The sequence below is a fragment of the Pocillopora verrucosa genome, chromosome 11 (assembly GCF_036669915.1).
Source record: "Pocillopora verrucosa isolate sample1 chromosome 11, ASM3666991v2, whole genome shotgun sequence".
Lineage (NCBI taxonomy): Eukaryota > Metazoa > Cnidaria > Anthozoa > Scleractinia > Pocilloporidae > Pocillopora > Pocillopora verrucosa.
Genome location: NC_089322.1, coordinates 1,199,480 through 1,212,500, shown reverse-complemented (window position 1 = coordinate 1,212,500; position 13,021 = coordinate 1,199,480). Strand labels below are relative to the sequence as shown.

General features: G+C 38.1%; 1 protein-coding gene across 1 annotated transcript in view; it reads right to left on the bottom strand.

The window, feature by feature from the left end:
* The window catches only part of LOC131793291 (uncharacterized), a 10,991-nt gene extending 587 nt beyond the window's left edge, over window positions 1-10,404 (bottom strand). The window contains exons 1-8 of the mRNA XM_059110696.2: window positions 10,332-10,404; window positions 5,929-6,009; window positions 5,047-5,408; window positions 4,252-4,368; window positions 3,869-3,970; window positions 3,534-3,687; window positions 2,773-3,118; window positions 1-439 (exon numbers count right to left, since the gene is read on the bottom strand). The exon at window positions 1-439 is cut by the window's left edge and continues 587 nt beyond it. Coding sequence (XP_058966679.2) covers window positions 121-439; window positions 2,773-3,118; window positions 3,534-3,687; window positions 3,869-3,970; window positions 4,252-4,368; window positions 5,047-5,408; window positions 5,929-5,980 — 1,452 coding nt within the window. The 5' untranslated portion in view covers window positions 5,981-6,009; window positions 10,332-10,404 and the 3' untranslated portion in view covers window positions 1-120. The remainder of the gene's footprint in view (window positions 440-2,772; window positions 3,119-3,533; window positions 3,688-3,868; window positions 3,971-4,251; window positions 4,369-5,046; window positions 5,409-5,928; window positions 6,010-10,331) is intronic.
* Window positions 10,405-13,021: the final 2,617 nt, after the last annotated feature.

Below are 13,021 nucleotides of genomic sequence, written 5' to 3'. Positions count from 1 at the left end.
TGTGCCCTATATAAAATCACCAACACTTTTAATATCAATTAGTTTGTCATAACGTCGTTATTTTAAAGACAATCTGTGGCTTAACAATGTTTTGTCTGTTATGCAGATACGCCTATCAAATCAAGCAAAAATCTTTCCAGTACCAAAGAAAGCGCACATCTTAAAAAAAATGCACCTCCAGTATATGACAATCCTGGGACACAAACAATACTTGCATCTGCACACAAACCGGATCCAAGGAAAGCAAAACCTGACAGGAAACCAACACGATAAAAGGCTCATAAATGACGAGAAGACTTGTAAAGCGTGCCATCGGCAGGTTAGGGATGAACAACTCCATATCTGGCGGAAGGCTTCCCATACAAACGGGCTGTCACACTTGCACGGATTTCCAATAGGCTGGCACCACCAAGGACCACCGCCTCTATGTTCAATACATCTGAAGAATGAAAAGAAACCGTACATTGCTTTGCCATTTACATTTTAACAGAAGGAAATGCTAAAACTTGACTTGACTTTTAGGAGAACTGTAACTTTTTGAATATTTATAACTTTGTGATAATTTAAAGTAAAATGTAATCCAAAAAGTAAAGAAGGTTTTGACGTTATTATTCCCTACCTTTACGGACCTTAAAATTTTTATAGCGACCACAATTTTACAACTGGGAAAATTTCACTGTTTTTCTTCCATTCGCTTCGAAATGTTAGGATTGGGATTCAGCTCTTACCCGCATAACTGTTGTTTATCAAGGCCTATTGAAGCTAATTTCGTTTTTACCAGTTATCGTTCTAACACGTCCTGACTTTCTGTCGGCGAAAAGTATTGTTGCTTAAGCAATTCGAATTTCTCGTTCCTAGTTTGTTAGGAGACTAATGGAACTCTAGTTTGCAGATAACAGACTTCCAGTTGGTTTCGTTCAGAATATTTCGCGAATTACAGTAAGCCCTTGCTACGAATCAGCAAGAAAAAAATCACGCTTAATAATAAATGATGACATAGGAGAAACTGAGGCTGGGCTTGCCTAGGCTACATGCGAACGCCGAACGAGAACTCTAGAAAGTTACTGAAGTTTGGCATTCAAACATCCAAAATTTCAGGTACTAGGAATTTACCTTCACTTATTTAAAATTTCTCCCCCAACAGCTTTTGCAGTCTTTAGCATTGGCGGATCTGCTTCATTGCTGCAGCTTTCTTGCATAAATCGAATAGTTCTACCTTATTTTCCTTTGTTGCCATCACTAAGCTGAATGCTGAAGGCCTAAATGTAATAGCTGTTCCTAAATGTAATAAGCCTTCAATGCAATCATTTAATGGGGCTGGTGCATTGTTGTTATAGCGGACATTCACATTTAGATGTTTAAGTGACAGCTGTTGCACCATAGAATCCTCTGACCAATATTCATGGCATATTGCGGGCTCGTTGGTATCAATCGGCATCTTTTGTTTGTTAGAGATGTAGGTAGAGATGCATTGGCTACAAACCCGTATAATGATGTGCTTTTGGCATTGAATTGACCAACGTCCAAACAATGAGAACGCTTCCAATACCTCTCTTTATCTCATTGGCTCAGACTCTTCGTGCAAAATATTTTGACGATATATTTGTGTGATCAGTGCTGAAGTTAACATTTTAAGAATCAAATTACAAGGAAAAGGAAGTCCGTTGACCTATAAGTTAGAAAAAATCCGAGCTCGGAAGTGCATTTTTTGTAATGTCTTCCCTTGCCAGATGTATGGGTTTCCATGAAATATATTCATATGCATTATTCACCAAGCGTGAGGTCAAGATGGCTGGTTATAGACCGAGTTCATTTGCTGCGTTTTTATGGACCTCGACTCAGTGTCAGTCCATAAAAACGCATAAAATGAACGAGGTTAACATCCAGCTATCTTGACCGAATAAGCTTGGTCAAAAGAGAACGTACATTCCACAGTCGATCTCAAGTTTGTATTTCATTTTTTGTCTTCATCTCTTCTCCCCTCCGTGGGGGGAGAAAATGAATAGACAACTAAATAAAAGAAAAACAAAACTCAACAGTTTCCACTTACAGTTGTATAGTACATGAACTGATTACTTAGGTGGAGTGACGCTACTGATACTGGGCTCCTGCAGAGGGCTAGAAATGCAATATCTCAAGTTCAACTAATGTATATCCGAGCCTGCAAATTGTCCGACCTACAAGTCAGCGGACTCCCTTGTCCAAGTCTGTTAGTTGGTTTAGGACTTGTTAACTCCATCACTGATCACACAAGTATCACGTTAGTACATTTTTCCAAATCTTTTGTACTCAAGTCTGAGCCAATGATATATGGAGAGGAATCGGTCAGCGTACTCATTGTTTTGCCAGCTGTCAATTGATGCCAGTTGTTCATTGGTATGACGGTTTGCAGCCAATGCTTCTCATCTTAAATCTAGCAAATAAGAAGACGCTGATTGCCCGGACCTTATTACATAAGGACAGCTACTACATTTAGGCCTTCAACAGCTGTTGAATGCCTCTCTCCCACGAATAATTTTTCACTCCCTCACTGAATTCGAGAAATTTTTTTCTCATTTTCACTACTACGACAATTTATTCTTTATACCGATGAGAACGACGTCGCACTTAGCCTCGTACTTGCGCCGTAATTTCGGTACCAGATCACCGAATCGCGAGAACTCGGAAGTTGCTCAGTATTGAGGTATGCGCGTATTATTTTGTCGTCAAGCGTACAGGAAGCTGTGCTTTCAAGGGAGCAACAAATTAAACTATACTGAGACATTTTGTCACCTGTCATGCTCCATACACGCTTCATCTAATCCGTCTTTTGTCGGGAGGCACCTACGACAGGCGCTACTCACATAGCTTGTAGTACGGCAAACGCCCCTGCAAGATGGCTTTGGATTATAAGTGTAACCACCCTGGTAAGGCCCACACCAGTTTCCGTACCACCAGTCCAATCTCCCTCCACGCCATCCAATCCCCCGGCGGCGGCGTCTTGAGGTCATCGGCAGTTGATTAGCCAGACTTTCATTGCTAAATGATGTCGTCTGGTTCAACAGCTGAGTCAAGTTGGGAGAAGTTTCCTGAATATTTCTCTCCATCTCAGGATCTGCAAATTCGGTTGACTCTTGATCTAAGTAGAAAAGACACGAATTTACTTCTGTGCATAAAAGGGTTCGTCGGCTACCAGTATCAAATTTAGCACAGTCTCTTTGTTCCCCTTTTTTCCCATATTGTTACTCTTATCTAATATATCTTAAATGTTCTTGTATACCTCACATACGTAATCAAAATGACAGTCAAAGCGCCGATTAGTTTGCTTGTAATTTAATGAACGTTTGAAATGGACACGACTGTGTGATGGCGCTTTAAAATAACGACTACAAAAACAACCAAAAATACGTAGATATTTAGTATTATATCTGGTTTATTTTTTTTAATCAATAATATATCCTTTTGATGTTGGTTGAATTTTCATAAGCATGACCCTTAATGAATGTTTAGGACTTAGTGGAAAAAAAGGGTAAAAACCGGTTGTGAAAACTTACAAAACTTCGAGTCATTTGACTGGTAGAAGGCCTCCTCAATTGTGTCGTTCTCTTCAATATACCTGTAGCAGTTCAGATGTTTATAGTCTGTGAAGTTCATTTCCTTTTCCTTGGAACGCATATGAATGCTACCGTTTGGGAGATGTAAGTAAATCTAGGAGAGATATTATGTATTAAAACCTGACGAAACTAAGTACTGAAGAAACAGTCAATTGGATGTAAAAATCAATGAACGAAAAAAAAAAAAAGGAAATGTATATAGAGATATATGTAATCCCAGAGAGGAGCAGTCTATCGATAATATTTGTTTGCTCTAAAAGGGTTCAAGATCTTACCTCGTAAATCTTTCCATTGTACCCTTTCGCTCGATAAACGTCCACATCAGTGTCATTATCAACTTGAAATAGGGTATGGGTAATATTTCCCTCGACGCTTTCCTTTAAAAAAGAGATTAGTGGCCTAGTGTTTGATATTAGTGATTAGACGAGTAAAATAAGTGAAGATTTATGGCCGAAAAACCCGAATTAGACATTTTAAATCCATTACCTTTTAATGCAGCTAAAAAAGGAAAGAAAGAAAGTCGTATTTTGGATGCCACTGACTTGTTTATTGTCCTAGTAATCGATATTCTGGATCCTGTCTTCGACCCGAATTTAGAGTTACAAGCAATATATTAAAATATTAAACGTTAGCTGTGTTTTAAAGTTATCTAACTTACCGATATAAGGGTAGCGTGCTTCAGTAAATGCCTGGGAATCATTTCTCCTTCAAGATTAGTATAAATGCACTTTGTTGTTGAATTTCCATTCTCTGGGACAACAAAGTACTTTCGCATCTGCAAGGTAAAATATTAAACATGTAAGACTGAACGATCAACAAGTGGTGTAGTAAATAAACTTAGTTCGTTTACTACAATCCTAGGGCTGACGCAAGCTCGTTCATTTGCTTTGGCAATTGCGTGGATTTCAATCCGTTCCAATTAATGTAAAGATGTAGTTTTTAGCAGTTTTAGTCGCCAGAATTAATTACAAGCTGGAAAAGTGCAATGATATGGATTATTACAGTAAAAAAAAAAAAAAAAATGCTTCGAAAACGAACAAAACACTTTTACATTTGAACAATGCATGGTCTTGAAAAAACCCTAAATTTGTCTTTGTAATTTGTATTTGTCCCTCTTTAACCACCCAGCCCCCCCTCCCCCCCCGCTTCCAAAAAAACAAATCGAACTTAAACCTCAATCGCAAAAAAATAGGACTGTGTTACCTTTTTTCCAAGACTTGATGAGTTATCAATGAGTTTGAGACGAAATGGTCTTTAGCTTTATAAAAACTAAGTTAGAATGCCAAATTACCTTTTCATTGGTACCTTTGACTTTCATATTCTTGGTATAAGGAGAAAAAATTTTTTACTTTTGTGCTTATTGAAATTCTTTTTTGTTTTTGTTTTGTTTTTGCATTTGTTTTTTCCTCCGACCAAAACCTTGCGATAATTATGGTATGACATTGGAACTCACCGCGTTGTAGTCCTGTATGACGATTTTTGTTGCATTAATTCGCGTCCCGTTTACTGTTTTGTTTTCTTCGAAGGACATTAGACGCCTTCCAAATAACTGTGGCGACGCTGCGTGATCATTTAATGAGGTTAGTTGTATTAGCTTTCTCTTATAATCGATCATTACGTGGAAAACTTCCCCCTTGCCGTCATCAGCTGTAAATGTAGCCTCTCCTTCCATAATTTCCGGTAAATCTGGATTGGAATCAAACGCACCTGCAGCATAAGCTGACAAAACAGCAACAGCTGCCAGGAAAATGCCAACCAAAAGTGCTGCAGTCCTAACTGCCCGTGTAGAAAGACACTTCTTTTGCTTGAATTCAACTAAACAGGACGAAGTTATAGAATGATTTATTCAGAGGCGAGAAGTGACTAAGGTGGCGGAAGGAGGTGGGGGAGGATGGGGGGGATTAGCACCAGTAAATCGATGGTGTACTCGTGGAAACCGGACCAAATGCTATTTAAAACCACCCTATAGCTCTTGAAGAGGCTTTTTCGCATAAGGATTCTGGGGAAACTGAAGAAGACACTTATCGCTTATTGGAGACAATACGTCGTATAAGAAAGTTACATCCCAATCTGAAAGTTGCATAGAGCTGCAGATATCTTGTGATTATCTAAATCATTTAGAATGCAATGCTTTGATATGAAGCATCACGGACCGAAAGGACCACGCCTTTTCATGTTAGTACATATAGCTATAAACAGTATCTGGCCATTGCTAACATTCGGATACCTGGATGCTCTTTCATCTGCCTACAGTACTTATGCAGTAGGAAATGCAGAGGTAGGTCGGGCCATCACAGCTACAGCAAGAAAGAAAATATTGCTAGAACTGCATTACCTTGATGATCTGCAGTGTCGCCTCTCGGTTCTTTCTGTGTTGTGTTTTCCATAACAACGGCACCTTAAGGTGAAATTAGACCTAAGTGAACCAAGAAAGAAAGAAATGTCGAGGGAAGATAAAGAGCAGAGTAACAGAAAGATCAATTTAAGAGGCTCAAAATCGTGGGCCTTTGAATTAGTTTACGTTCCAATGACGGCTTACTCCTTGCTCCTTGCAGGGGTAAAACACTCACCACGCTCGGCGAACCATCTTTCCATGCAGCCGCCCCTAAATTGTGGAACGATCTTCCGGGCTTTATCGTAAACTCCCAATCTTTGAACAAGTTTAAGAACGCCATTAAGACTTTTTTATTTGCAAAAGCTTTTTAATTCTTTGTATCTAATTTTACATTTTTACATCTTAGTGAACATTTTTATTTTTATTTTTATATTTTTTTGTTTTTAGTATCTATGTAGGGTTGAATTTTAACATCTAATCATAATGCGCAATTGAAAATTCTTACATTTATAATTGCGCGATATAAGTCTATAAATTATCATTATTCATATTATTAGTCGATAACCTATATATTAGTTTCTAATCATAAGCACCTCCATATCAATGAAAATTTGTAAAAGGAAAACGTTACCTCTGATCTACTGCCACTGTTGGAAAGTGATAGTGTCTAGTACAAGAGGTATCTACGACAGATCTGCTAGTCTAACAAATGAATGTGAAATTTCGTGCTTTGTGTTCTGCTGTCAAATGCAATTAAGCATCGTTTTAGATACGCTCGCAAATAATAAGAAACCCTATGCAGCTGACAACAATCAGAAAAACAAAACTGGTCAATATAGCGTCAAGTGCCAAAAATATTTTAGACGGATTCGTTCAAATATTTGGTTCACAAGGTGTAACTTTGTCGCTTCCGACACTAATTGTTTTAGTTCACTTTTTTCTGTTGCATGCAAATTCTTAAAGCTTTGTCACTTCATTTCGAAGTTGTTAGCCCTTGTTATACATTTCTCACGGCTGAGAACGAAAATCGATCCATATCTGGAAGATTTGCCACAGGCCGATTTTGGCGGAGTATTTGAGACTATTTCTTCCATTGGTAAGGAAAAGTCAAGGACTGCGAATTATGTAAATTGAAGCAACCCCCATTGTTTGTTTTTGTAGTGATTCGACGCATTTTTTTTAATCTTGAGCCTTATCACCCACGCGTTTTACGCGGGTTTTTTTTATTCATTGATTAAGTCTACTTTTCTTGTCAGTAAAGGGAAATTCTGTTTATAAAATAAACAAAATTATAAATGGCTTCTTGTAGAAATGGAATTTCTCTTCGAGTGTTCAATTCGATGTCAAAAATTCAGCGCGATATCGAGTTGAATTCTCGACATATCTACGCGCGCCCCTGTATTATTCTCTATTTAATTTTCTCACATGTATTCAATGTGGCTGTTAATTTTTGCCCCACTATCAGGTACAAGCTTCTTATATTCAAATAGGAAACATTCTATACTCATTTCTTTATATTTGAGTATACTAGACCCAGTTTTTTTAAAATACATTTTCATCTTTATTATCAATAATCCTAGAAAAACTGCATGCTAATGTTTTACAAGATACCATTTGATTGCTCTTGGGTCCACCTAAATAAAACAGAACAGCTCAAATTTTTCTTCAACTTAATTGAAATGGAAAGTATACGTATCTATTCAATGTGGCTGTTAATTTTTGCCCTACTATCAGGTACAAGCTTCTTATATTCAAATAGGAATCATTCTATAGTCATTTCTTTATTTTTGAATATACTTGACCCAGTTTTTTAAAAATATATTTTTCGTCCTCATTATCAATAATCCTGGGGAAAACTGCATGCTAATGTTTTACAAGATACCATTTGATTGCTCTTGGGTTCGCCTAAATAAAACAGAACAGCTCAAATTTTTCTTCAAATTAATTGAAAAGGAAAGTATACGTATCTTGCATTAGAAAATATTCCGATGAATATCACAAACAGGGGATTTGGAGGACTTAAGTTGTAGCTATAAACTTCAGTTTGATCATAACTTAAGGCGTATGACGTCAGCAATTAGGCGGGACTGTAGATTGTCCAAACTGTTTTGAGCTGACCTTTGGTTGCAGTGGATGAAAATCCACAGAAGCTGAAAATATAGATCTCATGAAATGATGCAGCAACCGCAGGAAGAATATGAACAGTGAAATACCGCAAATCTCGAAATTCTGCAACCCCTTGTCCATCTGAGAGACAAACCATAACAACTATCCATGCGGTAGCATTTATGGTGGGAAAAAAAAATTACACAAATTACTTTGGAAACGCTGTTGAAACACGCAACGTAGCTCAGCAAAAATGTGGAGAAGAAAGCAAATTGAACAATAGAAAACCACGAACAAAGGTACTTTATGTCTGGCGATTGTGTTTGAAAAGCCATTTGCCAAAGTACACAAAGCAACGTTGCAATGTAAAGACAGGTCCATACTGTGAACGTGAATTCCACAGAGGCAGATTTTTTGCTGATTCTTTTAAACTGCTTTGAACGTGTTTTTACCAGTGTCTCGATCCCTGCGCAGGTCAAAGCACAAAACATATACAAAGTGTTAAGGTAGATCAGTTCAGCTGCTGCCATCATGATCGTATTGCAACTGCTAACTATTAGATGACTACGGCTTGACTGTGTGCCCGATCTTACTGTGTGCACGTATCTCTCCTCTCCGCCTGGTTCACAAATACACAGCGAAATATTAACCTGACCAGTAGCTTCCACAGGGTGGTAAAAGTTGGCTTCGGTTTCTCTGTGTGCGTGTAGGATTGGAAAAGTGATGGTTAATGAATCTCTTACGTTAATCAGCTTTGACCGGTACACGTCAAAGCCACTCAACACTACATTCGAGCGTCAATAGAAAACGTCAGTCCTTTTCAACAGATTGACATCATGTAGGAACCGATGAAATTCTTTCAGCCGGGAAGTATGCTAAGCATTGGTGCAAATCTGACCGATACCCGCTAGGATACGCAGTGTAAACCACAAATTACATGTGCGCTTGGCACATTACATTGGGAGGCGTAGATATGAACGATGGTTATTTAAACAGAGGAAAAGAAATAAAGGTGAAACAAGTGCCCTAGATTTCAATTATACTAATAAGACTTATTACCAGAGAAATTAAAGCGGCCGACACCTGGCCGAGTTTCCAGTTATTAAGTCGGCTTACTATGAGATATATATGTATTACCAAGGGGGAGTTAGAGTAGTTTATTTGCAGGCAAAGTGTAGATTCTAAAACAAAGGAATCCAGACAACTAACTCTCCAAAGAGAGCTAGAATTTAAGAGGCTCACCATTCGAGATCGTGAACTTTTTCAATATCTATATATGCAAACTGATGGTCGACCAGTTCACCAATATGTAAGAGACAAGCTACGGATGACGAGGGCGCCTCATCTTTTATTAACCTCCTGCACAGAATGCCTAGTGTTCTCGAGAAATTTATTTGCAATAGCCAAAAAGTTCTAGACCCGTAATCTTAGCGCCGAAAAGTATAGTCGTTGGTTTTTATTAGTCGAGGTTTCGGGGGGGTTTGGTCCCTTTTTCCATAGGGAATACTGCTCTACTTTTAAATGTTAGGGCAGAGACGAGAAACAAAGGCCAAGCAAATTATTATTTGTGCTATTGCTTTGTTTACCACAGATCTAAAATACTAACACTAAGGTACTAAAGCTTACCAAAGGCGCTTGCGCTTGAATTTCTGCGAAAGGCCATTGCATACATCATATCACTATTTCAAATCAGTTTGCTTGACAATTTCTGATCGGGTTCTCAACCATTTTGGTCATTCAGTGATACATTAATTTCAGTCTTTGCTTTTCCGGCTGATAGTTAATTCAGTTACCGGCGCTTTCTGACGGTTTTCATGCGGATCAACGACTTCATCGCAAAAAAAAAGAAAGAAAAAATTTATCATTCGCTCTGACTTCTGAACTTCACTCACATTGATGTCATAAAAGCAATAAACCGCAATTTTATCGGTTTACCGGCGTCACGAACCACCGGAGATGTTGGGAGAACACTCGAAAAGTTTGCAAACCACAGGGCTTTGTCTCGTGGTTTACAAACTTTCCTCGTGTTCTCCCAACGTCCTGTGTAGCTTATTAACCCGGAAACCGATAGAAAGTGTGGTGTATTGCTAAGAGAACTTTTCTGTATGATTTGTGTGCTTGGAGATGTGCGCTTAAACACAAACTGGATATTCTGTCTCAGTTGATCGGCATCTTGAGTGTTGTCAACATTACATAACTGAATCCTTACACTCGAAATAAAGCAAATCTTGACTATTAAAAGAAAATTAAATAAACACCTCCATAGCAATAAAAATTTGTAAAAGGAAAAACAATACCTTCAAACCACTACTTTTGGAAAGCTATAGTGTCCGGTGCAAGAGGTGCCTACGGCAATTCTGCTAGTTTAACCATTGAATGTGAAATTTGATACTTCGTATTCCGCTGTCAAAAGCTATTGAGCACGTTTAAGATACGCTTGCAAACAATAAGAACCCCCATTCAGCTTACAACAATCAGAAAAACAAAACTAATCAATAAAGTGTCAGGTATAAAAAATATTGTTAAGGGACTCGTTCAAATATTTTGTTCACAAGGAGTAAATTTGTCGCTTTCGACACTAATCGTGTTTGTTCACTTGTCTATGTTGCATACAAATTTTTTTAAGCTTTGTCACTTCATTTTGAAGTTGTTAGCGTTGATTAAACATAAAAGAATCCAAACTTTATTAAAACTTGCAGATCGAAAATGAAATAAAACGTGACTCAAGGAAATAAAAATAAAAAGTAAAATTATAACCTGCAGGCACATTGTAACATCAAAGCAATCGTCTCCAGAACAGGTAATGGGTCGTTGCTGATCATATAAAAGGATTCCGTCGGGTGCTGCGGCATTCTTAACCATACCAGCGGGAAAAAGATGAATCCACAAAGCGACAAAAATGTAAATAAACAGAAAACCTAAATTTTATTACGCATTTCAGACACATGGGGAAAAGTCGATTTAAGGAACAACTAAATAAGGAACCCTCCCTGAAATATGATTCTTTTCTCTTTGCTCGAAGAACGGAGATTGCAATTTATCGTTGGTTAGGACCTTTCCGTGAAATAATATTTTCGAGGCAATGTGCTCGCTCTTAAGTGGGGTAGAGACGGTGTTGTGCGACGAGACCAAATAACAGCTACGAAGGAGACTACTGAAAGCATGTACCCAATATTGGTTTATTTTTGCTGACAAGTATTCAGACAATAGAATATCGGTGTCTGAGTCTATTTCTTTTTTCATGGAGGATTGTTTTTCTTTCTTATCAGGGTAAAGTAATGTCATATTTTAGTTCTCATAAAAGTTTTTCTCTTTTTCTTTTACAAAAATGGAAACATGAGTTACGCAAAGAGTCTCACCTCAACCCGCCTAGCTAAAAAATAGCTCTTGCATGCGTACTGATGCCTATGTTTTAATGTTTTAATGATTGCAGGATCCCCTCTACAACATCGGTGGCCAATATTTGTACCTTGTATGACCAGACCCAACCAGTTACCCTATGGTATCAAGATAAATAACAATAACATAATAAGGGGGGGGAGGGGACGAAGGGGGAATTCGATAACAATGGGTAACAATATCAACGAGAAAATTGTTATCTTGTGCAAAGACACTGAGAAAATCACTGTACCAGAATGTTGTGTGGAAATATCACTAGAGTGCAATTGTACAATGGGTAAAAGACGTGAGATAAAAAAAATTTATCGTACAAACTGCGATGTTGTACAAATATTTCCAACTATGAGTAAAGCCGTAGCAACACGTCAAAAAAATCCGATTACTTTTTCACATGTGTTTGATAAAGCCCATCATGATCAGCTGCTGACACGTCACTTGCCTTTCGCACCACTTTGTCGAGTTGATGAATGGATGACGAAGTCTTCACTATCCTCACTCCAAGATCTTTTGTCGAAATTTTGTCAGATTATGGCTGCTAAAACACTGAAAATTTGCTCGCAGGCAGTGACGTTCAAAATTTTCTAGAATGGGAAGGAAACCAAAATACGGAAAGAAAAATCGAAAGTTACGTTTTCAGTGGCTTTGATAATGGCATTTCTCGCGGCTGAGTATCTCGATCCCTGCGCAAGTCAAAGCACAAAACATATAAAGTGTTAAGGTAGATCAGTTCAGAAGTTGTCATCATGATTGTACTGCAACTGCTAACTATTAAGAGGGTGTCTCTGTGAGAGCGGTCCGGTCGATTTTGCTTGAGACACGGATTTCCCTCATTTCTTGTGTGCTGTAAGACATTCATGTTCCGATACTAAAACCACAATCCATTTGATCGGATCTCTTTATTTTTCAGAGTTTTACGGAAATTAAATTTCACTCGAGCGAAAGCCTGTCGTGACACTTTTCAAGACTTTAATTTAAGATAACTTTGGAGGTCAACTTACAAAAAACTACGTAACTCAGAAAAAGACAAATACCCCAGCCACGTATATTAAGAGCGTGTCCACGAGAGCACCGGGCAGTCGTGCTACATGCCATCTCACCGATTTCAATGAAACTTTGCCAGTTTAAAGGGTCTACCCCAAAACTCAAAAAGACAAACTGGTTTTCTGTTTTGGTTTTTTCCGGGGAGAGATAGACCAGCCCCCCGGTTTTTCTTGCTTTTCACCAAGGAAATCGCTTCAAAATAGGTAAAATGTATGAAGCTCTCACTGCGATGATATTTAATCAATTACTCTGAGAGTTTGCACACATATTTTTACATCCTTAGTTAATGTCCGCCGCAAGTATCAGTCAATTTGACTAACGGCTTGTCAATCAACAGAGGCAAATATTCGACTGTGTTTTTAGACTTTTTGATTCATCCATATATTTGACAACTTTGAGGTCAAATATCTCCCGTTGCCAGAAAGCCACAACACTTATCTCAATTACCATTTATAACCCATTATTTCATCTCTGAAATCATCAAAATATCGTTGGGCACTACCGTATTTTTGTCTTGGATGCCTTTTAAAATCTGCGACTGTGACAA